Source organism: Branchiostoma floridae, chromosome 4 (genome assembly GCF_000003815.2).
Source record: "Branchiostoma floridae strain S238N-H82 chromosome 4, Bfl_VNyyK, whole genome shotgun sequence".
Taxonomy (NCBI): Eukaryota; Metazoa; Chordata; class Leptocardii; order Amphioxiformes; family Branchiostomatidae; genus Branchiostoma; species Branchiostoma floridae.
In genome coordinates this window covers 13,440,725-13,465,465 of record NC_049982.1, presented here as the reverse complement: position 1 = coordinate 13,465,465, position 24,741 = coordinate 13,440,725, and the positions used below count along the sequence as shown (strand labels likewise).

At 41.9% G+C, this 24,741-nt stretch overlaps 2 protein-coding genes across 3 annotated transcripts; one reads left to right on the top strand and one right to left on the bottom strand.

Annotated features, from left to right (window-relative positions):
* The first annotated feature begins 1,359 nt into the window (after window positions 1–1,359).
* Window positions 1,360–17,826, top strand: LOC118413356 (rhodopsin, G0-coupled-like). Its single transcript, XM_035816697.1, has 5 exons — window positions 1,360–1,736; window positions 11,037–11,330; window positions 14,695–14,811; window positions 15,516–15,727; window positions 16,519–17,826. Exons 1-5 carry the CDS (start codon window positions 1,520–1,522, stop codon window positions 16,882–16,884), a joined length of 1,206 nt encoding a protein of 401 aa, XP_035672590.1. The 5' UTR covers window positions 1,360–1,519; the 3' UTR covers window positions 16,885–17,826.
* Window positions 17,491–24,220, bottom strand: LOC118413357 (arsenite methyltransferase-like). 2 transcript variants are annotated; one of them, XM_035816698.1, is made up of 11 exons: window positions 24,071–24,134; window positions 22,985–23,113; window positions 22,257–22,340; window positions 21,712–21,871; window positions 21,263–21,413; window positions 20,792–20,998; window positions 20,390–20,471; window positions 19,995–20,129; window positions 19,423–19,565; window positions 18,843–18,977; window positions 17,491–18,394 (listed from the first exon to the last, which is right to left on the bottom strand). In XM_035816698.1, exons 2-11 carry the CDS (start codon window positions 22,998–23,000, stop codon window positions 18,320–18,322), a joined length of 1,188 nt encoding a protein of 395 aa, XP_035672591.1. In that variant the 5' UTR covers window positions 23,001–23,113; window positions 24,071–24,134; the 3' UTR covers window positions 17,491–18,319. The 2 variants fall into 2 exon arrangements, with proteins under 2 accessions (XP_035672591.1, XP_035672592.1); XM_035816699.1 differs by lacking the exon at window positions 22,985–23,113 and having other exon boundaries at window positions 24,071–24,220.
* Between the last annotated feature and the right edge of the window lie 521 nt (window positions 24,221–24,741).

Genomic DNA, 24,741 nt, shown 5'->3' with positions numbered 1-24,741 from the left:
GACACTGAAATTTGTATGAATGATAAAGTTTTGAGGGAGACGCTTCTGCAACGTATTTTACCATGTTCAGAGCCGAATGCCGGGAGGCTCGGAGAAATTTTGAAATCTGGACCCTTTGAAACGCCATTTCCTGCATGTTCAGGGGTTCTATCTGGCATTTGACTTCCTTTGTGTAGTATAACGGGTTACGAAGAATTTTTTGGTAACGGTTAACGGTAAATTCGGGATAACAAATAACGATTAACGTTGAAATAAAACGACCAATAACGCTTCACGAAGAATATACCGATAACGATTAACGTTGAATTAGAGCGGGTCGGTAACGACTAACGGTGAATTAAAATGACTCGTAACGCTTAACGGAAAAAGGCATGCAGACCCTCAATGATGGGGAGAATTCGAACATCGTTACTTCAGTGTTATCCAGAATGTACGTCAGTACATGGGTATGTGAACATGATAGAGCACAAGTGCAGACTTTAGATGATGTAAGTCGAATTCCCGGCTCAGAATTGTCTACATCTTCTTGACATTATTACTTCTATCCTTGACACCCCTTGAAATATTGAAAAACGGCGTAGGCCCAAGATGTATCAAGGTTAAATAAAGGTTGAAAAAAAATCAACCATGATTAAGCTTTTTTCAACCACACCAAACAAAATCAAAACCTGCCAGGTATAACTGTATGCTAAAGGCTGCCAAATGCATAGTTCGGAATTATAAACAAGGACAAACAAATGTTCGATGTTTTGTATGTATTCAATGTTTCCCTTGCAATCGATGCTAATATCATACGTTACAAATTAATTTTGGCACTAAGTTCTTGCATGGATGACACCTAGCAGTGCGTGATATGGTGTGCGCAATTCGGTGGTGACAGGGATAATTTATCATAATACCACTTATGTTAAGCATTACAGGGCGCTATAAGAAAGACTAAGTAAAGTTTCTTAGTTACTTGTTACCAACACATCCCCACCTAAAACCAGTTACTTGTGAAGACGACCCATAACCAGCCAGCAAAGCTGGTAGCTGAAAACATGACCCAGTGGTGACAGCGCAGCTGGTAATGAAAAACACATTTATTCTGTCACAGTAATCGGTGTCAGTTCCCATGAGTATGCTTGTATTGAGGCATCATCATTTCTCTTCTCTACAAAACGGTTTTCCTATTAATGTCGTGATGAAAGCTGTTTACCGGTGACATTTTAAGTGTACAAATCGCCCGGCGAAGCGATCGTGCCATCAGCGGCACCACAGAATCCAAACCAGTATACGATAATTACCTTAGAATTTAATGCTACTCAATGACAAGAAGCATAGTATACGTCACAGTCAGAATCCAATGTTTGATGTCGATACCCAAATGTACATTACGTAGTTTTTATTTGCATACATCCGGCGGTGGATCCACCTATCACTAGCCTCACCACGCATCACAGATCGAGTTTATTCCCGCGGCACCAGGCAATGAGCAGCTTCTTATTTCTCTCCTCAGTCGGCGATTCTCCACCTCGGGATGGACAACTCTACATGTTGTTTGAACGCTGCGGGCGGACCGCCGTGGACACCGAGACCGCCCGGCAGTCACCTTCGGGATGCTCACGACTGGGCCCCGAGCTGGAGTGACGAGGATCCGCTTCCAGGTGAAACCGACTTCAACAGATACAACACTACCACGCACCAGCTGGACCCAGATGTACACATGGCTATCGCTATATACCTCACCATTGTTGGTAAGTTGCATTTAATTTGAACACGGAGAGACATCAAAAATGTGGATCCTGCTAGGTATAAACATTCACGATATTGTGCTGGTGATTCGATTCCAGTAATACTACAGCTACAGCCTTCGACTACTAGTACTTCCAACACGAAGTTTGGGATCTATCAAACATACATGGAGTATATGAAATATGAGCATCACTTGGTACTCGTGGGATTTCCCCATGATTGGGTTTGTGCGATTGGGTCGATTCTGTGATTCAGCACGTTTTATTACGAACATTCCATAAACGTTTTGCACGTCGCATTCCTAACGTCACTCTTTAAGCAAAAACACGACAGACCGATTTAATGTCACCTTTGGCAGACACTCCGCATGTACACGTGGCAATTCATTCCTGCGTGACCGATTTGCCAAATGATCAATGATGTCTCCCGATTGAAACTTTCCTCAATCAACGCACAAAACATTTTCTTGGAATTTCGGCATGTCATGAATTTTTCAGAGATCGTCGGTAAATATGGTTCTGACTGCTTCAGACGAAAACTTCATCGCCTCAATAGCCAGTGATAAGAACCACCCACTGTCTCATTTGTTAGCTTCGCCATTATCAACATGCCTTGTCATCAACGATCGACCCGATTGCATCTGGTGGTCTAGTTACATCACGTTACTGACTCGATATTACAAGATTATAAAAATACAGAAAAGTGAGCAACATTAATATCTCTATACTAATAACAACAACAATAAAAACTAGAGTTAAAAATGTCAACTTTGTAGAGTGAAGTGTTATCACTTTTCATATTGATAAGGCCCTCATTTGTATGTTTCAGTTGATCATCTTCTCCAAGAAAATAATATAAATTGTTCAAAGTATGAAAATCGCATATTAGCCAAGACTGGAGGATTCGTGTAGCTTAGTAGATTGGCCTGTCAGCTTTGTATGTGTAATGTCGTAATCTTGATTCATTTCGTTCTGTATTGGTGCTAATTAAACTAATATGTAACTTTTATAAATATTGATTTTCTACGTTGTTATCACTGTTATGTTATGATAATGACATAGTTTATGTGAAGTAAACTTGAGTTATATGTAACTTTTGTAATTTTTATTCCCCTTTTTGATTTCGACTGCAATCTGTTATGTTATTTTAAACTGAAAACACATATAAGCAAAAGTGCGTCTAATGCTCAACGAATGGCTTTGAATAAGATTTTTTTTTTTTTTTTTTTTTTTTTTTTTTTTTTTTTTTTAAAAAATTTTTTAATTTTAAACATTTTATTGAAACATGAACATCAAACCAAGTAGGTTGGGACTATTCACCTTGAGCAATGTCGTGCTTAATTCAGACTATGTCAAAAATTATCAGGAATTTGCAAAACATCAATTAGAATATCCTCCAAGCAGAGGTTGCTTTGGGGAATTTCTGTGGCCAGGAATTCTTACCGCTCCAGAGTGAAGCATTATTATCCCCCGACTCAACCTCTGCTTGCAGAATACTATCAGAATGCCATACCAAAGACTGTTGCTCAAGGTGAATTTCCCTTAACCATAACAAAGACTTCTTTATACAATTTTTGATTAAAAAACAATGATTCAAACAATATAACTACTATGTTAATATGAACCATTCATAAAATACACCTACAATCTAACCATTTTCTCTTTAAAAAATGATTTCCATATCTACATTATATTACACACCAGATTCCTTGATCAAAGTACAAAAGGATAGCTTTTTTTAAAGATCTTAGAAGTAAGCTTTTTTCAAAGATCTTAGACGTAAGCAAAGTATCTATATGTAAAGGTAATACAATGGTTGTATAGACAAATAGTATGTATTTCGGACTTACAGATAGCTTAGGAATAACACTATGTCTTTAGGTAATGAAAATGACAAACTTTGGTACACTGGTTGAAGTATAAGCTACACTCACCACTAGACACACCTAACTTACCCTGACTCCTAGCACAGAATAGGCTTTAGCTTTTTGTTGATGAATTTTCTGACTGCCTTTTTATTTTGTTAGGTTTTCTTCTTTGACTTACAGACAAAAAGTAAACCTGACAAAACAGGAAGCCAATTTTAAAAACAACCAAAAAAGATAAGCCTAACAAGCTGAAGCCTATCCTCTGTTTGGAGACTTCACCTAACATCATTGTGAAAATGAGACTATTTAAAATAAATAACTCCTGACCCTTTGTTCACCTCTTGCTTTAAGGCCCACTGCACTTTGTATGACTGAACTGGGAGATTTGTCATTGTTTAGGTTGCCCTGATATTGTATGATAAGCATGTTTGCAGGCTTACAGACATTTGACCTTGGACAATGCATGGTAAGGATATTTCTGCCAAATATATCATCAGGTTTAGGAATACATAATCCATTCCTGTGCACATCTTCCCAGGTATAGGAAACATCATCAATTCCTGTGCACATCTTCCCAGGTTTAGGAAACATCATCAATTTGTGTGCACATCTTCCAGCGTTTAGAGACAGAATACCTCTGTAGTGTAGTGGACCTGAAGTTGACACATGCCATACCACTTAAGTGCTACCGGTAAATTAACATGCCATTAGTCATGGTGATGTCCACATTATCAGATGATTTTGGCTGGTAGGTCAGCAGCCACACAAAGACTTGAGTTTACAGAAGGTCTTAGTGTATACACAATAGACTCAGCACCATAACATCAGTTACAAGTAACATGTTCCCACTCTACATATACAAAATAATTCCTACAGTCTAATATAAAACTTGATACGTCTTTTTTTTTACATCCCTTGCAAACGGATGCTCTTGTTAAAATCAATCATTAAAACACAAAATCTAGACAGATACACAAGAAAGAAAACACTGTAAAGAATAGCAGAAATATGCTTTTTGGTGACATTTCGATTTGTGCTTGAAGGAGAGTACTTAAATGAGTGGTGAAGCCCAATTCTTTGTACTGTACAGAAGAGACATCTATTGCCCAGTAATGGTACTGCACCTGATACTAAGCCAGCAGGTGGAGAATGAGGGTTCTTTTATTGTTTGTTTGTCAAGTCATCTTGGCTACTTCTATATATACAGATAATATGTGTAGTACTTCTACCTACATAAAAACCATATCCTGTCCAACAAAACTGTACAGTAGCTTATTCAGCAACAAACAGGTCCTTTTCCAGATGTGATCTTCGCTTGTTTGTTTGTTTGTTTATTTGTCAGAACAGCTGCCGTAGTCTCTAGAGGTCCAACATGGGGACATCGAAGAGGTCGCAGACGCCTTCCGAGTCGTTCAAGTTGAAGTGGTAGTCGTGGTCGCCAGGGGGCGGAGACAACCTCAGGAGAGGTGCGAAAGCTTCTGATGCCATCAGTTCATCTATAAACTCTCCATCCATGGATGGATCTTTTGAGGGGTCGAAGAGTCCACCGATGTCCCCAAAAGCATGAATTTCTCCACCCAGTGTTGGTGCCAGGCCAGGTTTGACAGGTGAGGGTTGGGTGGGGGCAGGTAAACTCATGGTGTCCATGGGAGAGGCTGATACTGCTGTTTGTGGGAGCCCAGACTTGCCTGGCGCAGAGACACCTTGCTGTACCAGTGGTACCGTCTGCTGTGGTACTTTAGCCGGGGTGCCCGGTTGCTGTACGCCCGGCATGTCCGGCGGGGGGACCGGCACCACCACCGGGCTGGAGCTGGACGTGTCCTTGTTGACCAGCAGGACGTAGATGGGACCGGAGTGACTCTTGAGGTGAATCTGGTACTTCTTGCCCTGTGGTTGTGACGCTGCCTCTGGGATGGGCACCTCTAACTGTGTACCTGAGGGGGCCTGGACCGCTAGAAGTGTGTCTCCTCTGAAACACCTGCAGAGGTCCTCGTGCGTGACGTAGGCCAGCCGGTGGTTCTCCACGTCTTCAGTGACGTTCTTGATGCTCTGCTGCACCCAGAGCCGCTGCTGGTCCAGCTCAGCCTCCTTCCTCTCCAGGGCCTCCAGCTCATCCTTCAGCTCTCCCAGACGGTTGGAGATCTCTGTCGTGTTACAGCCTGGACCTGCGCCCTTCCATTGAATACTGTTTTTAGATTTCTTCTCGAGGCTTTGAATAAGATATTTAAAACAATGTTCACCTTCACTTACCTTATAAACTTTTCTCACTGATCATAAGTATTAGCTGCTGATTTACGTTATTGGTATTTCATTATGTTAGTCATATTGACGATCCGTCAAGACATTTTTGAGTTATTGTCATCCAAATTGTGAAACAAAATCGGCCCCTGCAGAATAAACTTATAGTAACTACTGTCCAAGAGCCATCTACCACTCATAATCACGATCTGGCAGCATTAAAAATGGAAGTTCCACTACAGTATCTTAGAAAGCCGCTAGGGGCCCAATATCGAACTTGACCTTTATTGCCCTGACACCTACTCAGCTACCAAATATCATCAGGATCCACACACACACACGCACAAATAACTTTCTTGGCGAAGGCAACAATGGCTAGGACGCTGACGATGAGTATAATCACAATTAAATCACGAAGGTGAAACACAGTGACATCAAGATCATTTTAAGACACCGAAATGTAAGCAGTCGAATTGTTGGGAAAAGTCAAACATGTCACAGGGACGCTATCCCCTGTAGTAAAAAAACAAACATTGTCAGATTCATTTACATGTTCGGCCATGCGTTATGGCAGGATAATTGTTCTTTTTTCGGCGTTTGAATGCCACGCAAGAAAGAAGGGAAGACATTGCAGAAGAGGACTGAGATAGCCGCTTCATCCTCCTACAGCGCGGTAGTATTGATGAAGGCTTTCCTGTGCGCAACAGATAAGATACGGGGATGCGCGGTGTGAGAGAGAGCGATTCCCGCATGGCGACGCCTGTTAGTTTTGCACCATACCGTCATGGTTCCTTCGTCTTACTTGGTTCCTTCGTTCTACGGTTCGTTCGTCTTACACGGTTCGTCGTCTAATAATGCAATCTCTGTTGCATATATGTCCGTCTGATCTTCTGAGCTGCCTTCTTCTAATCATCATGATACATACATCCTGATTGTATTCCCAATCACGACCCCATTGGTATTCCCAAAGCTTCTCCGCTTCCAGCAAAATAAGCTGCTGCAGAATGGGACCCTGCATCCCGACCGCCGCTTATAGCGGAATCTGTGCGTGCTGATGACCATGAGGGGAAGGTATTGCATGGGGAGCTCGAGGACATGCTAAGTGCTTGTGCGTTATCTCCACTTATCTGAGTGGAGGTCTTTAGATCGGTCGCTCTATCTACGCATCGCCCATAACAGTCGGGAAATGAAGCAAGTAATTCTAACTGCTCTAAGTCTTAAGGCAAAATGGTCTTCTGTGTTTTATTATAGTTTGTAGTGAGCGAGGAACACTTAGCTTTTCATTTGGTTCATGAACGATCCAAGCGAGTTCGAACTTGATCATGATTCACTTGAGCCCCTCACCTGAGGAGAAGGTCATTCAAGGTCTTTTACTGAACGTGTTCTTCTGTACAGCTGGGTTCACACATGCGTAACTTCGAATAAGGTCCGTGTGGAAGTCTAGCGTCTACCAGGCTCCACATGTCGCTGGTAAAAAAGAAATTGGACAAAGCCTGATAACATGCCAGAGGAGTTAGCTGGTCGCAAATCAAACTCCTCGGCCAGATAATAATTGCTCTGTTGTCATGTTAAGTGTCTATATCTGTCCAATTTCTACTATTTTTCCAGCGACCTGTTGAACCTGGTAGAGGCCTAGACATTCATACGGACCTCATTCGGACTTGAATACATACGCAAGTATGAACACAGCTTATCGTGGTGGAAAACCAGAGAGAATCGTTACGTTACTCTGGAACACCCTCCCGTCAGTACTAGCGCTGCCACCCGCTCGGCCTCCTTTGAAAGGAAATTCTGGGATGCCGAAGCGCTATGCTTTTAAGTAAGATCCATAGTTTCAAACTTGGCGAATCTGTTATCTCGGTGATAGCGGTGCTTGGAACTCATTAAACTAAGGGTGTCGTGTGGTGCCAAGTAGCTAAAACAATAATTCCTACCCGACTGAGATGATTTACGAAGTGAGGGAACTCCGAAGGTCCAGTTAAACTGTCAGATCTGTTATCTCGTGCTGATAAATGGAAGCATAAAGCTATCAGCGTTCTCCTGAGTGTCTTTTCTGTTCTGTAGTCAATAAAGGCAAACCCCCATCGGTAACATTCGTTTTGAATGACGCAGGTTTGCGCCGTTTAAATCAATGATAAAGAAAACAGATAACAAACAAGTCTTGACAAGTTTTATCTCAAGATGTACGGCATTGTATACATTGAAATAGCTGTAATAAAAGCCGGTCACACTATTAAAAAAATATATACATTTGCAAGCATTTCTGTACCAGAATATTGAAGGACATTCATCTTTCTAAAGAGAATTATAAAGTACAAATTATCAAGTTGTGTAATCATTGAACATGAACTGTTCAGTAAAAGTACCAGATATGGGATCGGAGAGTATCATAACTTAACTCAACTCTACAAAGCCTCATTAGACTATCATACTTCTTTCCTGTGTTCCGTTTTGTTTGAAGACTACGTGAGTCGCTCATTGACTTCCCTGTGGCGCGCATGCAACCGTCAAGAGAACGAGACGACTTCAGTGTCTTCACACGAGATTGATTCGACCAATCGATTCTCCTTGGTTAGACGACATGTCTCCGTCTTCCTTCATGCTGCGGCTTTTGGTTGGCAAATGGGTTCGAGCTGTACTAATGGACACTAAGTCTCCAAGATACCCTCTTGCTAAAAACTTCATTACCCTCAGCGCGTCTTGAGGCCCACGCTTCTTTTCACTTTCCAACGACATTCAGTGTTAGCATCGCTTGTCTTTCAAATGTGTAATATCCTATCAGTGTCACTTACGCTGGTACCTTTGCCTGTGATGTAAAATTCAAGAAGAGATCTAGACACTTTAGAGAATGCATATCTAGGTTTCCTTGATTACATTTGCATGAAGTTTGTTCCAAGTCATAAGTCCCAATGCGAAAGTACCATGCACGTTTCTTCAGATGTCCCTGCCATTGATCTGTCCTGTGGTCTGTGATATCCTGCCCAAGATGGTAGAGGCAGAGTCATAAGATATGCAAGGGAATCTACTTTCATACATGGAGCAGAAATGACTTGAATTAGTCCAGACTGATTACATACGTTTCCTTTCAAGTTAAAAGGATGTCCCTCCACATGCCGCCTGTGCTCTTCAATAACACTGATAAAGGTGATTAAAGGCTTCAAAGACGTTGAACAGCAAAGCTATGAAGATCTCTCTACTAAAAACGCCCGATGCCATTCAGTATCATCAAGGACATCAATGTAGATATCAAAACGGGGTGATGGGGGTGTTGTGTGAGAATTCGTGATTTTCAACCAGAAAGATTCGGATGCCGGGAAAGTAATATATGCCGGGAAACCTGCCCACAGCAGCTTCATTTCCGGCATCAGAACCTTCCATGTTGAAAATCGCGAATTCACCCCCCCCCCCTCCCCCACATTCCTACACTAGCAGTCCGTGCACATGAATAGCTATGCTTGAGATGCCTTTATTTCATATTGTATGTAGATGTTTTCATTGTTGTGATGTATGTTTTACTATAAGCCGGATGCATTAATAGACTGCTGTATTAGAGCGTATCCATCAGTTTCCACTCACTGCATCTTCCATAATAACTCAAAATGGATTTAAGAACATTTCAAATGGAGACTTAACTAATACCTCTGGTTGCAATCTAAAAGGGTTATAATTGCACCACTGGGAAGATATTGGGAGATTACAACTTAGGACGGCACTGTGCCTTTATCTTCATAGTCCATATAGAAGATTACATACAGCGAGCAGCTGCTTTAATTTCAAGGCGGGAAAATGCTTTGATCATCAACAACTTTAACTAGTGCAATCAAACGAGGAACCAGAAGCTTTACATGTAATTCTAAGTGGATTGGAAACTTTGAAGATATATCCACAAATGGCTTGAAATCAGAGAATACATGAAAAGACACGGTTAAAGAGGTTCAAATCATTTACAGTTTTTAAACAAACTACATCGAATAAGTCTCCGAAAAAAAGTGGTCATTCAGATCTGTAAAGAATCACATGGCCGCAGTAGTTACCAGCATGGATTAAGTTTTGTTTGACAGATATTGCGGATGCTGACAATAGATATAATATTACGTCCTGTGTGAGCGCAGTTGGACACAGATAATGGACATAATGATGGAACAGCGCGCTAAGGAGGCCGCTACAGACTTGACAGCATAATGTATCCGCCAATTAAACATTCCCTATCTTCAACGGCACCGAGGCTTTAGCGTCACATTATTGGTTCCGAATATCCACTACGGTATCTAAGGTGCACCTTTAAAAATGCACCAATACCATACCGTATGTCATAAAATATAGGTCACTTGTAGAATTCTCCGTCACTTAGCACGTGTCTAGCCAAGGCAATCGCAGTCCCATGTCTCTCGAAAGGACCCCTAATTGCCCTCACGAGAAAGATTCAGACTGAAGCATAACTGTACGTACCTCACACCTCATCAGTATGCGGGCATGAACGACTAGAATCCATGGAGACACATCTGTAGAAGAGTGGTAGAGAAGGCCCATCTATTATACATCTTTAGTCAAACTCAAGTGTTGAAAGATCAAGTTCAATATAAGTAATTCATCTCGGCGTTCAAAGGCATGTACTGCACTTTTGGAATATCATCCGGCGTCCAATGCGTCTCATGGCTCAGAAGGCGAGAGTACTCGTAATCAATGGACTGGTTATATCATAGCTCGGACACAGACTCGTGAACGGACTGGTGTCACATCCATCCTGCGGAGTCGTCGGTGGAGTCGGGTCGACTTGTCAATGAGGTGACTAGGAGTTCTAGGGAAGCGCGAACTCCACACAAAAGAAGTTAACGATTGAGATAAAATCGTGACAGGGAATACCGGGTAATGTGTGCGTCTAGGTCGCCGTTAGGTTAAATAGGTGCTGCTTTTTCCACATTTGAAATACAATCGTTGGTCATAAATAAACTTCACATCTGACGGGAACGTGATGCATAGGCATTATTTTGATGAAATGAGCGAATATATATCTATGTCATTATTTGAGGAGCCGGCCTTTATTTTTCTGTTGCCAGCTCAGATTTGTTATTTTAAATCTGTAAAGCTGAATGAACAAATATGTGAAGCTGAGCAAGTAAATGAAATAAATGCTAACCCGTATACTGACTCTGTAATGAGTATGATACATGTGTACTTCTTTATATTACTTTCGAAGGCATTGTAGCTGTGGTCGGTAACGGCTTGGCGATCGGCGTGTTCCTGAAAGAGAAGCAGTTCCGAGGAAAGGAACACAACATCCTGCTGCTGAACCTGGCCGTGTCGGACCTGGCCGTCGCCGTGTTCGGCTACTCCTTCACGGTGATCGCCAGCTACGCCAAGCAGTGGCTGTTCGGCGAGGTGTGGTGCGTACTGGACGGCTTCATCTGCTTCACCTGTGCCATGAGCAGCATGAACACGCTATGTGTCATCAGCGTGTACCGGTACATCATCATCTGTAAACCGCAGTATGGTACGTATCACACCATACTCAATGATAAAACACATGTGCACATGTACACTACAAAAAGGTTTCTGTATAGTGAAGTGTGGTTGGTCAAACACCTGGCACATGCAACCACCATTCACAAGCCACAGTAAGGTTAACGTCACATTTCCAAACCGGGGCCCGGCCGGGCTGTCTGTAGAAACAAAAGATAGAAAGCTATACGTAAAAATATACCGTTATCATTATCTCTTGACTTTGTTATTTAGCGTTTTGTAGCCATGTATGTGTGTCCTTATTTTGTTTATGTACATGAGGAGAAGACCTCGATAAGCAGAGTCTGCTTTCCGTCTCATCCTCTTTAAAGAAATGCGAATAAAAAAAAATTTAAAAAATATATATATACAGTCAAACCTGTCCTAGCGACCACCTCTACTCAGCGACCACCTGGCCATTTCGACCGCTTTTTCTCGGTCCCGATTTTTTCCCCCATTGACGTAAGCATTAAGCGACCTTTTCTCAACGACCACCTGGCCAACGCGACCGCGACCGGCCCGAATTGGGACCCATAACGACCGCATCATTTTTAAAATTGAGGTTTTCATCGATTTCTGATGATAACTAGCGCGATTTTGTGCCGAAATCGGCCAGTTTGCGTCGGATTTTGACTGCCATTACGATATTATGTTTAGAATAAATGGGTGGGTCAATGGAATTCTACTGTAATATGAGAGGAAATTTCGTAAGAAAATCCAAATTTAGTTGTTACAGAAGTTTTTTTTATAAAGTGATCGAATGCTGAAACGTATATAGCCTCATACCTTTTTAAGAAAGATCTGTGTGAGTGCTTTTGTCCACCATACCGGGCATCGAATTCGAAAGGTGCACGGTAGTTATTTCAGATACGGCGATCAAGAACACAGCGACGCATAAAGGCTTGTATGGTAACTGGCAGCATCAAAGTTCCCTTACTGTCTAAAACGTTAGTGTACAAATATTGAGCTTTAAAACACTGTATCGTATAAAATCTCGATAAAAGCTTGGGGTTAAATCTATAGGTTACAGTGTGCGTGTTGTATTTGACATTAAAGACCCCGCTTCTTTGCGTGCGTGCAGTGTGCTTGCTATTTGCCATTAAACACAACGGAAAAAAAATTATACTTTGCATCGGGCACGTTTTGAGTCGATACTCTTCTCAGCGACCACCTGTCCAAATCGACCGCTTTTTTCCGCCCCCCCCCCCCGTGGTCGCCTTGGGCAGGTTTCACAAATAATGCCATGACTATTCTCTTTACGTACTTACATACAGATAGACTTCCACATACGACGCATGGGTTTCTAACACAAACGCAGTCCACTGATCGAACGTCTTGCAAATTCCAGGCACGATGTGCAAGAGACATAGGACAGAGAATCGTTTAGAGGACATTAATTTTCTTCCTAAAAGCCTTTCATTAAAAAAAAAAACATGAAACGCAGAAACGACCTTACTGTGCGCATGCATTATTAGCGACATTTCCACAGACATGATCCACGTCACTAAGGCCAGGGGGTAATCTCCGATGATAGAAATTGCACACGCTTCTGACCACATCCGATCTCCCACTCTAATCGTGTTATCCCGGCAAGCACGTCAATATCAGCCATGGGAAACAGTCTCTGAACGGAATGAGATTTGGCCTCTTCTGGCGAGCTGCCCCCGTATCATTTTTAGATTTTTATTACTGAGCCAGATTGTATGGGAACGCATATGCCTGCAAGCACACACACGAGCACTTCAGCGGATAAGTGTATCACTTTGTAGGGCCCACAAATTATCCTGTTGAATCAAAAAGAAATTATTATTATTGTCAACCCCAGTCTACAGATTGCTGCCTTCTCTAGATCTAAGAATGTTTTCGGAGTTTGCTAGCAGCTAGGCATAAATGCATGGGAGGTTTATTCCATATTGCAGCCGTGAGTACAATGGCCCAAACAGGACAAGGGTGGAGGGAGTAATACATGCATTTCTTAACTGTATGCATATCAAACCAAGCACAAGACATACTAATTATCCACTGATAGAAAAACGTTAACGCTTCAGGAAACAAAGTCGTCGCTATAGTGAATAAGCAGAGAACTATTTATTTCTGCAGATTAACATATGCGTCATAACTTTTGACACTCTCAGTGGCAAACGTGTGACTGATGTATTATATGTTCTAAGCATATTGAAGGAAACGGAGTATTTTACAAATACACTCATTGATCTTAATTATCTTTTGTGTAGGGTCTGAGATATATAAGTACTTAGTTATTGCCTTTAACTTTAGATCGGTTTGAATCTTTTTTTCCAGTACTTGGAGATTTGAATCTTGTCGATTTGTCGCGATGGCAGAGATTATACATTACGGACTGAAAGCCACCATTTAGCTGCCAAGAAAATCAAACACTTCCACAGGAGAACAAAAAAAAATGATATGTAGCATATTTGAAGATCCGTCATACGAGAACCGCCCCCCCCCACGCAAAGTTACGCAATTTCTATTCTATCTAAAATCAGCCTGCTTTTGTGAAAACTTTAAGCTTGTCGTAAATGCTCGAGGGTAGCTCAAACAATTTCAACACGTGTTTTGGGGAGGTGGGAGAGATAGACTGCTTGATCAAACTACATATCAAAGTCTATAATAACACACACCCGCCTAGTTCAAGTTATAGACAAGGATCTACGATGTTAGCAAGTTCATGAATGGCAATTAATTTTGTGGACCCGTGACTGGAATTATGATAGTAACGCGAGACCTCGAGGGAGCGCGAGACTTCAATGCTCGGTACAGCGAAAGGTTAACGACGCTATTCACTGCATGGTGCCTGCAGTGTCCGATTATGAAGGGGCAAAACGTTCCATTAGACTTTGAAAAAATTGTTCGCACTCTCTACCTGCATAACATCGGAACCATGTAACTCCATGCAAGAAAAGGCACTGTCTGGCCTGTGTGTCATCCTAGTTTATTTATCGGAGCTCCCATATATGAGGGGAGAGTGTGGGAGCCCCGCTAAAGTCACATTTCCAAACCTGGGCCAGGCCGTGCCGCTTTCGGGAGGGAAAAGAATAATACAAAAGATATCAAAATACACAAAATGTCAGCATAAGATTCATGGGCATAAAATTCTAGGTATTTGTTTTAATTTTTCGTTCATTTAAACATCCCGCGGCCGGGCCACGGTTTGGAAATGTGACCTAAGCCTTAACTAGGACGACACTCAAGCTATAACTGCATTTGTTAACGTTGCGATGTGTTTCGTAACACGCAGGTTTTGTGTCTAATAGTGAGTGACTTGACGCTACTATAAGAAAACCGTAGATTGTACCCCCCCCCCCTTCATTGTAGGGTATCATTTCTCTTCACAGCCTGCAGATTGACCCAGAGCTTCACCGTGCATGTTATCGTGGGGATCTGGGCCTACGCCCTGGTCTGGACCGTACCGCCTCTGTTCGGATGGAGTTCGTACAGTATGCTGCCGTTTGGTAAGAACTTTGCCTACCTTCCCTTGGTGCACACTGCCATTTTTTTTACATCTAAAAAGTCAAGAAACATATACACAATCTGGACATATGTGCAAGTTTAGAGCGCGATTAGAAGATGTTCGGTTCATATCTAAGGTCTGCTTGGACGACAGAGGCTAATGTACATTTTTTTACTGTTTCATACATAGTCTGTGAACATATAAACAGGGCAAAGCATCAGGAACACAATTACTTCGAAGGAGATTTACAGGAGAGATCTGGCGTGGCTTGAATTAGATTCCCTTCATTTAAGCCTACTACAGAAGCTTTCAGGTCAATTGTTAAATATCACAGTCAACTAATCAAAGAATTGTCTGATATTGCTTTGCCTATTCTGCAATTGGGCTTGATATGTCCCTGCTTGCTTTATGCTTCACTCATTAGCGACCGTGCGTAGTTTGATTTCACGGTTGGTTTTCAAACTGGAAAGGTGCTTGCAAGAAGAAACATAGGCTTGACTTCAAAGCTAGGACAGTAACATTTACAATATACCTGACTTGGGCAATTCACATTGGTAAAGCATGATGGTAAAACGTCTGTTGTTCAGAAACATGTCTTTAAAATTTTGGAGTTATTTCGAAAACAGAAACACATCGTCATAGCTGCAGTTACTGCGTATTTCTGTACAAAGTGCAGCGTGCTGAAGTATCAATACGCCTTTTCAGGAACGTCCTGTGCCATAGACTGGTACGTGGAGAGTGTGTCTGATGCCCTGTACGTGTCCTTGTGTCTGCTGGGGTGTTACGTTCTACACGTCACCGTCATGATCTTCTGCTACATCCGGGTCATTCGGCGGATGGATTCCATGCGATTCGCCGCCCTGGCCAGCGAAGAGGCGCGGCAAGTTGTGAAGAAGGACAAAAGGAAGAACATCATCGTAAGGAGCATTAAGTTTACGCACTTCCGATAGTAAACTAGTTTATTTGGCTGAGCACTAGGTGCGCTAATCGTAACAAATCGATTACAACGGGACCTGCCTTCAGGTACCCAAGCTACACTAATCTAGGCTTTCAGAGCAGTTCAGATGCTTCGCGTCGATATGTAGGATTTGCCATTTAGTACTGAATGCAAGTCACCCTTACAAGTTAACAGACCTGTCCCTAGTGCTTAGTGTCATCCACACACAGTCAAACACTAAAAACAGACCTGACCCTAGTGCTGAATGCCACCCGCACACAAACAGACCCATCCCTAGTGCTGAATGCCATCCACCCACAGGCAAACAGACCTGTCCCTAGTGCTGAATGTCATCCACACACAAACAGACCCGTCCCTAGTACTGAATGCCATCCACTCACAGGCAAACAGACCTGTCCTAAGTGCTTAATGCCACCCACACACAGGCAAACATACCAGTCCCTAGTGCTGAATGCCATCCACACACAAATGTAGGTAGGCTTACTCCTTATGCTAGCACCCATGTGTACTTCTGGCGACATACATGCATATATACATCAATGTCTATACGTCAGAGCATGGGAAGCGTGTCCCAATGATATTTTAGAATGTGCGACGGATTACATGGCACGAAGTCAAAGAAAATGGAACGTGTAGTTTTAGAAGGGCGACTAGGTTAGAACGGTGACGTAGTCCGTGAATCGCTGGTAACGAGATGTCTTTACCATCAGGTGCTTCTACAGAACTTAGCCTGAAGCTTTTTTCTCACAGATGTGCCTCTTCATGGTGGTGTCTTTCGTCGCCGTGTGGACACCGTACGCCGTCTCCTCGACCTGGGCAATATTTCAGCGGCACCTGCCGATCATGGCCCTTTACATCCCCACCATGTGCGCCAAGTCGTCCTGCATGCTGAACCCCATCATCTACTCTGCATTCAACCAGCGATTCCGCAAGGCGGCGCTGCGCGTCGTAAAGGGGGCGGCCGCTCAGGCACGGATCATGCCGGTTGGCTGGGGAACCCAGAATGGCACCGCCGCCATGATCAGGGCGAGCACCTCCCGTCAGAACCGCTGCCAGGCCTACCTTCCCGAAGATATCAACATGGAGGCGATTGTCTACAAAGATAACCTTGTGTAGAAACTTTAGTTAAGAAGAAAACAATTGAATTGAATATTTCTAAAGGTCCAGTGTCCTTTCAAACAGCAGACAACAACATGTCAATCTTAAGGGGGAAACTATGCTTCCCTGATGTGATTTGCAGTTGATATAATGTGATCCTCTATTTCTCAAGCATCTTTTGACTCAGTTTCCAAACGTCCTGAAGTCTGGCCAGTCAAATTTGTTAATGACTCTGAACATTCGGGACTAAATCATGATGAAATCGACCACAGCGATACTTAATTCTTGACAACTGCTAATGATAAATACTTCCTGTATAAAGAAATGTGTACTTAAAATGTGGGGCTGGTCCTTACAATATTACTTCTATATTGTATACTAGTATTATGGCTAAACATTTGAGTGTGTGTTGTATGTGTACATACAGTACTTGAGCACATATTCCAGCAAATGTATAAATTATCAAGTCCGATATGTACATAGATATCAGTATTGCTATATGTGAAAAGATACATTTCCTTTGTTCAGTGATATTTCTTGTGATTTGTAGTGGCATTCTCAATGTATTCACCTTGATCTGATTGTGTGTAGGTGTTTGTGCTAGCAGAAACTTCTCAACATATAAGTACTGTTGTGTTTATTCCAGATATCAGCAATGATACTTGATATTAATGACTTTTATGTGAAAGTCTTTTACATTTCTCACCAATGAATTTGCTCTAATACAAGACATTCTATAGATCAATTTACTTGAATAGCAAATATAAGTACATAATGACATGTGGCAACCCCTGCATAGTATACATAAGAAGATAAAGAATGTCTAGATGTAATAAATTCTACCTTGCACAATTATTGTGCAATAAAAGCTGTCATTTGTAAGAGAGGGCATTTGCCTGTAATATAGCACAATCTTGGACAAAGTTAGTTAAAAATCACTTTGTCATTTTCAACAAGGCTGATACACTCATGCCATTATAATCTAATATTCTGTCATTGATATAACTGCTTGTGATTTAATTTCTGATGTTGTCCTTACAAGTGCATATAGCCAGACAACATCGACCAATCAGAAGGCTCCATTTTCCTAATAACCCAGGTCATTAATATCTGATATACTACGTGCATCCAGGGTATAACTCTTGTTCTTAGGGTATTGTCAACCATTATTGAATAGACAATCTTACAGTGCTGGGAACAAGAGCCAGTGACTAAAATGGCGTCACAATTCAAAGACTAACAAAACAAAGAAATGACTGGAGCAGAAAGTGGTGGTGAGATTTCATCGCCCAGCCATGCAGGCAAGATGGCACTTATTTTTCCTAACAGCAAGAAACACAGAAATAAATAGTACAGTATAGCACAATAAACCTGCCTTCTCTGATAAAAGTCTGATGTTGCAAACCTAAGTCTTTACTTTTAAGCCATTATTTGGCTGCTTTGAAACCCGTTCTCAGCAGCAGCCTTTTGGTCCACAGGAGGATGACTCCTTGTCCAGTGGTCCTTCAAAGGGATTTGTTGGGACACCCTGGAAAGATATACAAAAATCAACATAGTGTTACAAGTTCAAAACTGTCTTACACATTTGTACAAATAGCAACACTGCCATGTGGTAATCAAACATATTCATGACACACCGTACACGAGCGCTGGCAAATGAAAGAGACATACTTGTGCACTGGACAGTGTTTTGTGCAAATCATTCATTTTCTGCTAAGTATAAAATTAATGAGTTTAAGTACCAAAGCTTTAGGCAATACTGTTCATACCTTAGCTTGAAATATTTAGGCAATACTGATGTATATAGAATGGTTTATTTCTAACTCTTGGACAGCCAGGTTTGGGCCCGAAGGCTGAATCAGTACAAGGACACATTATTGCAAAAACTTATTATTTATATCCATACACTCAATATCATAAAATTGGTGTTATAATTGTTACATATGCTTAAAACTACAACTTTGAAAATGTTTTACCTTGGCTCCTGAACAGCAGAGTTTTGGGTCTGCCTTGGACTTCTTACTGGCAGGTCTGACAGTAAAGTCATCAGCAAATCTGGACTCCTGGAGGATGGCAGACAACTCGGCGTCTACCTCAACAACATCTCCTTCCTGCACAGAAAAGCACATACAATCTGAAAACTATGTCCTAAGTGGTTTACCCAAAACCTGGATATAAATTACCCATATGTTTCAGCAGAATCCTTATATGCAAGGAGTTTTGTCTTTAAAGACTAAAAATCTTTCCTGTGGTTCTCTAGATCTTAATATCATTGTGTACACATCTCTTTTCCCTAAAATATGGTAGATCATGTTACATGAAAAAGGCTTTACACTTGAATAGGAAGTATCCAAACTCTTTGCAATTTACATCAATCACAAGTACTGTTACATACATTTGTTGGATTATGTTTTTAATTTGGAGAAATGACACCAAACCAATTTCTGTCAAAATACCAAACAATTTCTTTCTGCCATAACTACATACAAATTACTATCAACCAAAGAAGTGTGCATACTTAATGTTACTAAGACAATGAACCCAAGCAAGACAAACCTGGAAGGTGTGCAGTGCATCGAACTTGAGGTTTGTCTCATGCCCAGTGACAGAGCCGTTGTATACAACTTGAGCTGGTTCCTTACTGGTGTTCTGTGGAAGCTTGAACAGTCGGTACGTCACAGACACAAACTTGATGTCCCCTGAAGATTACATGCACCACAATCAGTGACACAGAGTTATATTCCACACATACGGAAACAGGTCTGAACACCTATGACAGACAACACACGTGTTACCAGGCCTGTCCCTGGTGCTGAACACCTTTGACACACAACACATGGGTAAGCAGGCCTGTCCTGGTGCTGAACATCATTGAAGACAACATGCACTTTAGCAGGCCTGTCCCTGGTGCTGAACACCACTGACAGACAACACACCTATTAAAAGGCCTGTCCCTGGTACAGAACACCATTTTCACATGGCACATAGCGTGAATTTTTTTCAGTTTGTGCTCAGTTATTCCTACATTAATTCTGTTTTTGTGTGTAAACTTCCTTGGGTAAATCATTTCTGTAGACTACCCTTCCCTTTCCACTCCTCATACTAGTGAAAGTCATGACAAGTCTCACCTACGAGGTCCTTCATGGGCTTGTTATCGTCCAGGTTGACCAGCCCTGCACTGACCAGTCTGGGTGTACAGAAACCGACCTCCTTAGCCAGTGTGACCAGGTCCTCCCACCACAGGGCACCGGCAAGGCACTCACCTAGACATGAGGAAAATCACATGACTATAGTTCTCCTTTCATATGGGGTAGTAAATAAAAATGTCTCTGTCCAGTCTCTTGGTCCTTCCCTTCTCAAAATGTCTTCTTATCTGTCAACTTCTCCATCCATCCATCAAACCCTTTACTTCACGGTTTTATAACTTCTGACAAGTTTTTATATATTTGCCTACATACTCACTCTTTCTGTCTATAATAATCATTGAGTAATGAAACAGTAGACTGGAGCAGTAAAGACTGACCCCACATGACCTTGTCCTTCCTGATATGTTCAGGCACGTCTCTGTCAGCGTAGATGTCGCTGAAGTACAGCTCCCCTCCAGGCTGAGCAAACGAGAACAGGAACCTTGCTTAACACGACACATCACTGAGAGATCATGTAACACATGTTAGCCACATTTCACCCGTCATGATTTGAAAAGAAACTCTGTACGCTAAAGATCAACACATATGAAACATAATGGCAAACCAACTTCTGAAGTGTTACAAATTTGACCTAGGTATCATCATAGTATCTACAGGTAAACAATGCAATGCACAATGCATTTCAATCAAACACAAATATTAAGACTCCCATCTGTGCCCAGTATTTCCCATAGCATTTCCTATAGCTGTAATAGATGATGATATATCCCAAACATTACCTTCAGTACCCTGTACCCTTCCCTCAGCACAGCTGCCTTGTCTGGAGACAGGTTCACCACACAGTTGGAGACAATGATGTCAAAGGTGCTGTCCTCCAGCCCAGCCTCCCCAAGCTTCTCGATGTAACCCTTCACAAAGTCTGTGTTTGGTTTGGAGTAGCCAAACTTGTCACGGTGGTAGTCCACGTACTCTCTGGCAACATCCAGCTAAACATGGGAGAGATGAAATGGTATATGTTAAGTAAAACTGCAGCTGTACAGCACTACGGATGACAAGACAGAGGGTATGGACTAAACATTATTTTAAGCAAAAAGACCGATGCAAAAAATCCTGCAAATTATCCAAGGAATGTTGATCTTAGGCCAATCTAGGCCTCTCTGGCATTTATAATTTTGAACAATTTTTAAGCTTTGTAGCCCTACTTGCTACACTGATGTTTTGTGGTCTAGTAATTTTGTCCTAAACTGTACCTGTTCATCAGTCATATCTATGCCAGTGACATGGCCTTTTTCCCCAACCAGTTTGGCAAGAGCAAAGCAGTCATGGCCGGTTCCACTTCCCAAGTCTAACACATGTGCGCCTTCCAGACACTCTGGCACCACCAGTCCACAGCCGTAGTACCTGTGATGGCAGGGGACCAGTGTGTGAGCAACACTGATATTAAGATTAACTTACAAAGCTATCTTTAAGTAAGAACACATCCAACAACCATTGATTAGTATAGGTTATCTGTTTTTGCGATAACATCGTCATGTAAAGATTCAACTGTATGGACTATGTAGTCTGTCTGAAGATTTTATTTTGTCTGACCACTACCTCCTCCCTCATGACTTAAATGAAAAGATGGCTGCTGGGTGATTTTAGCTTTTCATGAACTAACAAACACACACACAAATAGTAAAATTGTTCATTTCCAGACCTGGCAGCTACTTCAGGATGGACTGCAGACAGTGCCTGTTTGACATGTGATGGTATCTTGGATGGCATCATGAGACAGGCCTTGGTCTCCAGGTCTTTCTGGGTCTTCACCTTCTTCCCATAGTACTCCTTTACCTCGTCATGGATCTTGTCTCCATTGCCTGAGAGATTATTGGAGTTAGCCAGTTTTCTTTTCCGGTGATAGTATCAAAGCAATTGTTACTTTGAAAAATAATGTTCAAAATAGATATCTTTTGCAGGGATGCATTGTTACGCATCAGGAAATTGCTGTATATCTTTGTTGTTATAAATTAAAATTTTTTGGGAAAACTCATTGGCTTCCAAATTATTCAATATCTTGCACACTTAACTACAAATTGTTTGCATACTATGTGTATCTATAAAAACCAAAAGGGTCTGTCTGACTTCTTTAAGTTAGACATTTGCAAGGATAACAATTACAGTACTGGTCAATATTGTTGTGGGACATGGGAAGTTATGTGCCATATGTCCTTCTGTATGATATTTCCTCTACCTGGATCTTACCTTGTCCATTTGCACTGCAGCCATCCTTTGTACTACAGCAGCTCGACATGGTGCAACACAATGGCCTGTCCTTGGTGTTGTTATCTGTTCAGGATAATAATAGAAGTTTATTTGCAAGATAATTTGGTGACAAGATGTGGTTAAGTTGACCTCCATGGACATGTGCTAGGGCTGGGTATCGGTACAAAACCGTCTTTTCTTATTGGACCGGTCCAGAAAAACCGGACCTAAAAAAATTGAGTGGACCGGATGTTGGACCTATTGGAAAATGAACAGTTTATATGATCAGGCATTCACACGTTTTAGGGCTTACCCATCGAAGAAAATAACAAGAGGGAAGTAGCGTAGAGCTTATAGTCATTTCTGCCAAGGTTTACAGCTAATTGTACAGAGGCAGCCAGCCTTGTAGGATTTGAAAACGCCAGTGGGAGTCGAATACTTCACAAAACAGATTCTTTGTAGCAAAATGTACCATTGTTTTGAGTATAATCCATTCACAACTTTTCACATACTGAATCAGGTCCAGGTTCAGGTCCAGACCTGGACCTGATCCTCTGGACCTGAACCGGACCTGAATTTTCTGTACCAGTACCCACCCATTACATGTGCAATATTCATTTTACAGTTTCTGTTCTTGTTCAGATACTAGACAATGCTCCTCAGTTGGGGTCAAGTGCCTAGTACACAATGTACATGTAATGTGTTATGTATATTAGATTTTGACTCACTCAGAGTCAGAGCCATGGATCCCCACGCTTTTCGGTGTTTCTTTTTATCGCACTCAGCATGTGGCTCTCCTCAGGCAATGGACTGGTCTCCATTTTGTGTCATATAAGTGGGATCTCCCTAACTGAAGCCTGAGTGAAGTGAGGAAAACATTGGGACATGTCTAACCACTATACCACATGATGCCACTAAAGGTAGCATTTGCATGTACAGTACAGTCAAACCTGTCTATAGTGGCCACTCAAGGGACCGGACAAATGTGGCCACTATAGACAGGTGGCCTCTCTGTATAGAGGTGGCAACTTGTAGATAAAATACCCAAGGGACCGACAAAAAGTGGCCACTATGGACAGGTGGCCCCTCTGTAGAGGTGGTCCCTAATACAGGTTTGACTGTATAACCTTACAAAGGTTAGGGTCAGACTGTCCTTGCACACTCACGCCTACACCCTTAGGGTAACAGAGTATGGTGTCTTCCCCAAACAAAGCTATTGTGTTGCTGTGTTACCCCTTGGGGGCTACCAGATAGAACAGGTTTTCCCCTCTTTCAACCTCCTTGGTTTTACCAATTACCATGAAGTTCAGTCATTAAGATTCAAATAGTGATTCTTGTTTCTGACCTAAGACAAAAGGGAGGAGTCATACTTTGAGAGCTAGCTGCCACAAACTATTAACGTTATAACGTTAGCTAGTGGAGGTGAGCAAACCTGATCACAATGACTTGCGGAATTGCGTTCCAATACTATAGTTTTAATGAAGGATTGGTTTCAAAACACTTCAAAAACACCAAACTTCATTAAATATCGGCTAGAGACGTTCAATTTCTTAATTTCGCAATTGCGATGAGGAGAGACGAGACTCGGGAGCTATATTACGGCTGGATACCAGACTATTAATTTTTCGGAATGAATGATGCGACATTGCCCCCCTCCCCCATCTTATACGTATCGACGTGTCACGACTACTACCACAGCACACGTTCACCAAATATTTACCTAACGTTACATTTCTACAACTGCCTTTAATGAGTGTACGTAACTCTACATAAGCATGCTGCTTGTAAACTTTGACTTTGAACACGTTATTTACCTGTTCCTATCCACTCCAGCCGGACGCGTCGAAGGACTTAGTTCTAAATGGCAGCCTCTGATGTTTGTATTACTCCGCCAGTGGAAATAGTTCAGTTGAAGCAAATCAGGACGGGCTCCTGATAAAAGCTCCTTGGTTGAAGTTGGGAAACTTTGGCTCTGAGTCCAAGATGGATATGTTTTTGCACAATTAAATGCTAATCATACAAATCAGAATAGAGACATAAAAAGTATAATTTGCAGTGTAACTGTTACAACTCCGCTGCATTCAGTCATTCTATAACTTACCGTGACGTGAGTAGCCTGAGTAGGCAGTAAACTATGTCACCGGACGGTAGGTTTTAACGATCTTTAACCACTCACCGTGAACATTGGTGACTCTTTTGATAAGTGTGTCGGGTTTTGGCTCTCCTCAAACACGGGACCTACCAAAGAGAAGTGTTTTATGTAAAGTTCTCATTGGCTACACTGTCAACGTCCTAACCAAGGAGGTTATAACCTCCTTGTCCATTTCCACCTGAATAAAGTGACGGGCAAAGTGTGAGGGAAAGTTGTGTTAAGTGTTTTCCGAAGGACACAAGATCGGTGGCATGCCAACGGATTCAATCCCAGGGCATCTAGGTATTGGGCCAAACACCATGTCGTTATCCCACATGACCCAAAGCCATTATT

Coding starts and splice junctions, on each gene's coding strand:
- LOC118413356 (XM_035816697.1), top strand. CDS start 1,520: ATGGACAACTCTACATGTTGTTTGAACGCTGCGGGCGGACCGCCGTGG. Junction 1,737..11,036: donor TATATACCTCACCATTGTTG/GTAAGTTGCATT, acceptor TTACTTTCGAAG/GCATTGTAGCTGTGGTCGGT. Junction 14,812..15,515: donor GTACAGTATGCTGCCGTTTG/GTAAGAACTTTG, acceptor ACGCCTTTTCAG/GAACGTCCTGTGCCATAGAC.
- LOC118413357 (XM_035816698.1), bottom strand. Junction 20,999..21,262: donor TAGATATGACTGATGAACAG/GTACAGTTTAGG, acceptor TCCCATGTTTAG/CTGGATGTTGCCAGAGAGTA. Junction 20,130..20,389: donor GAAGGACAAGGTCATGTGGG/GTCAGTCTTTAC, acceptor CCTCATGTCTAG/GTGAGTGCCTTGCCGGTGCC.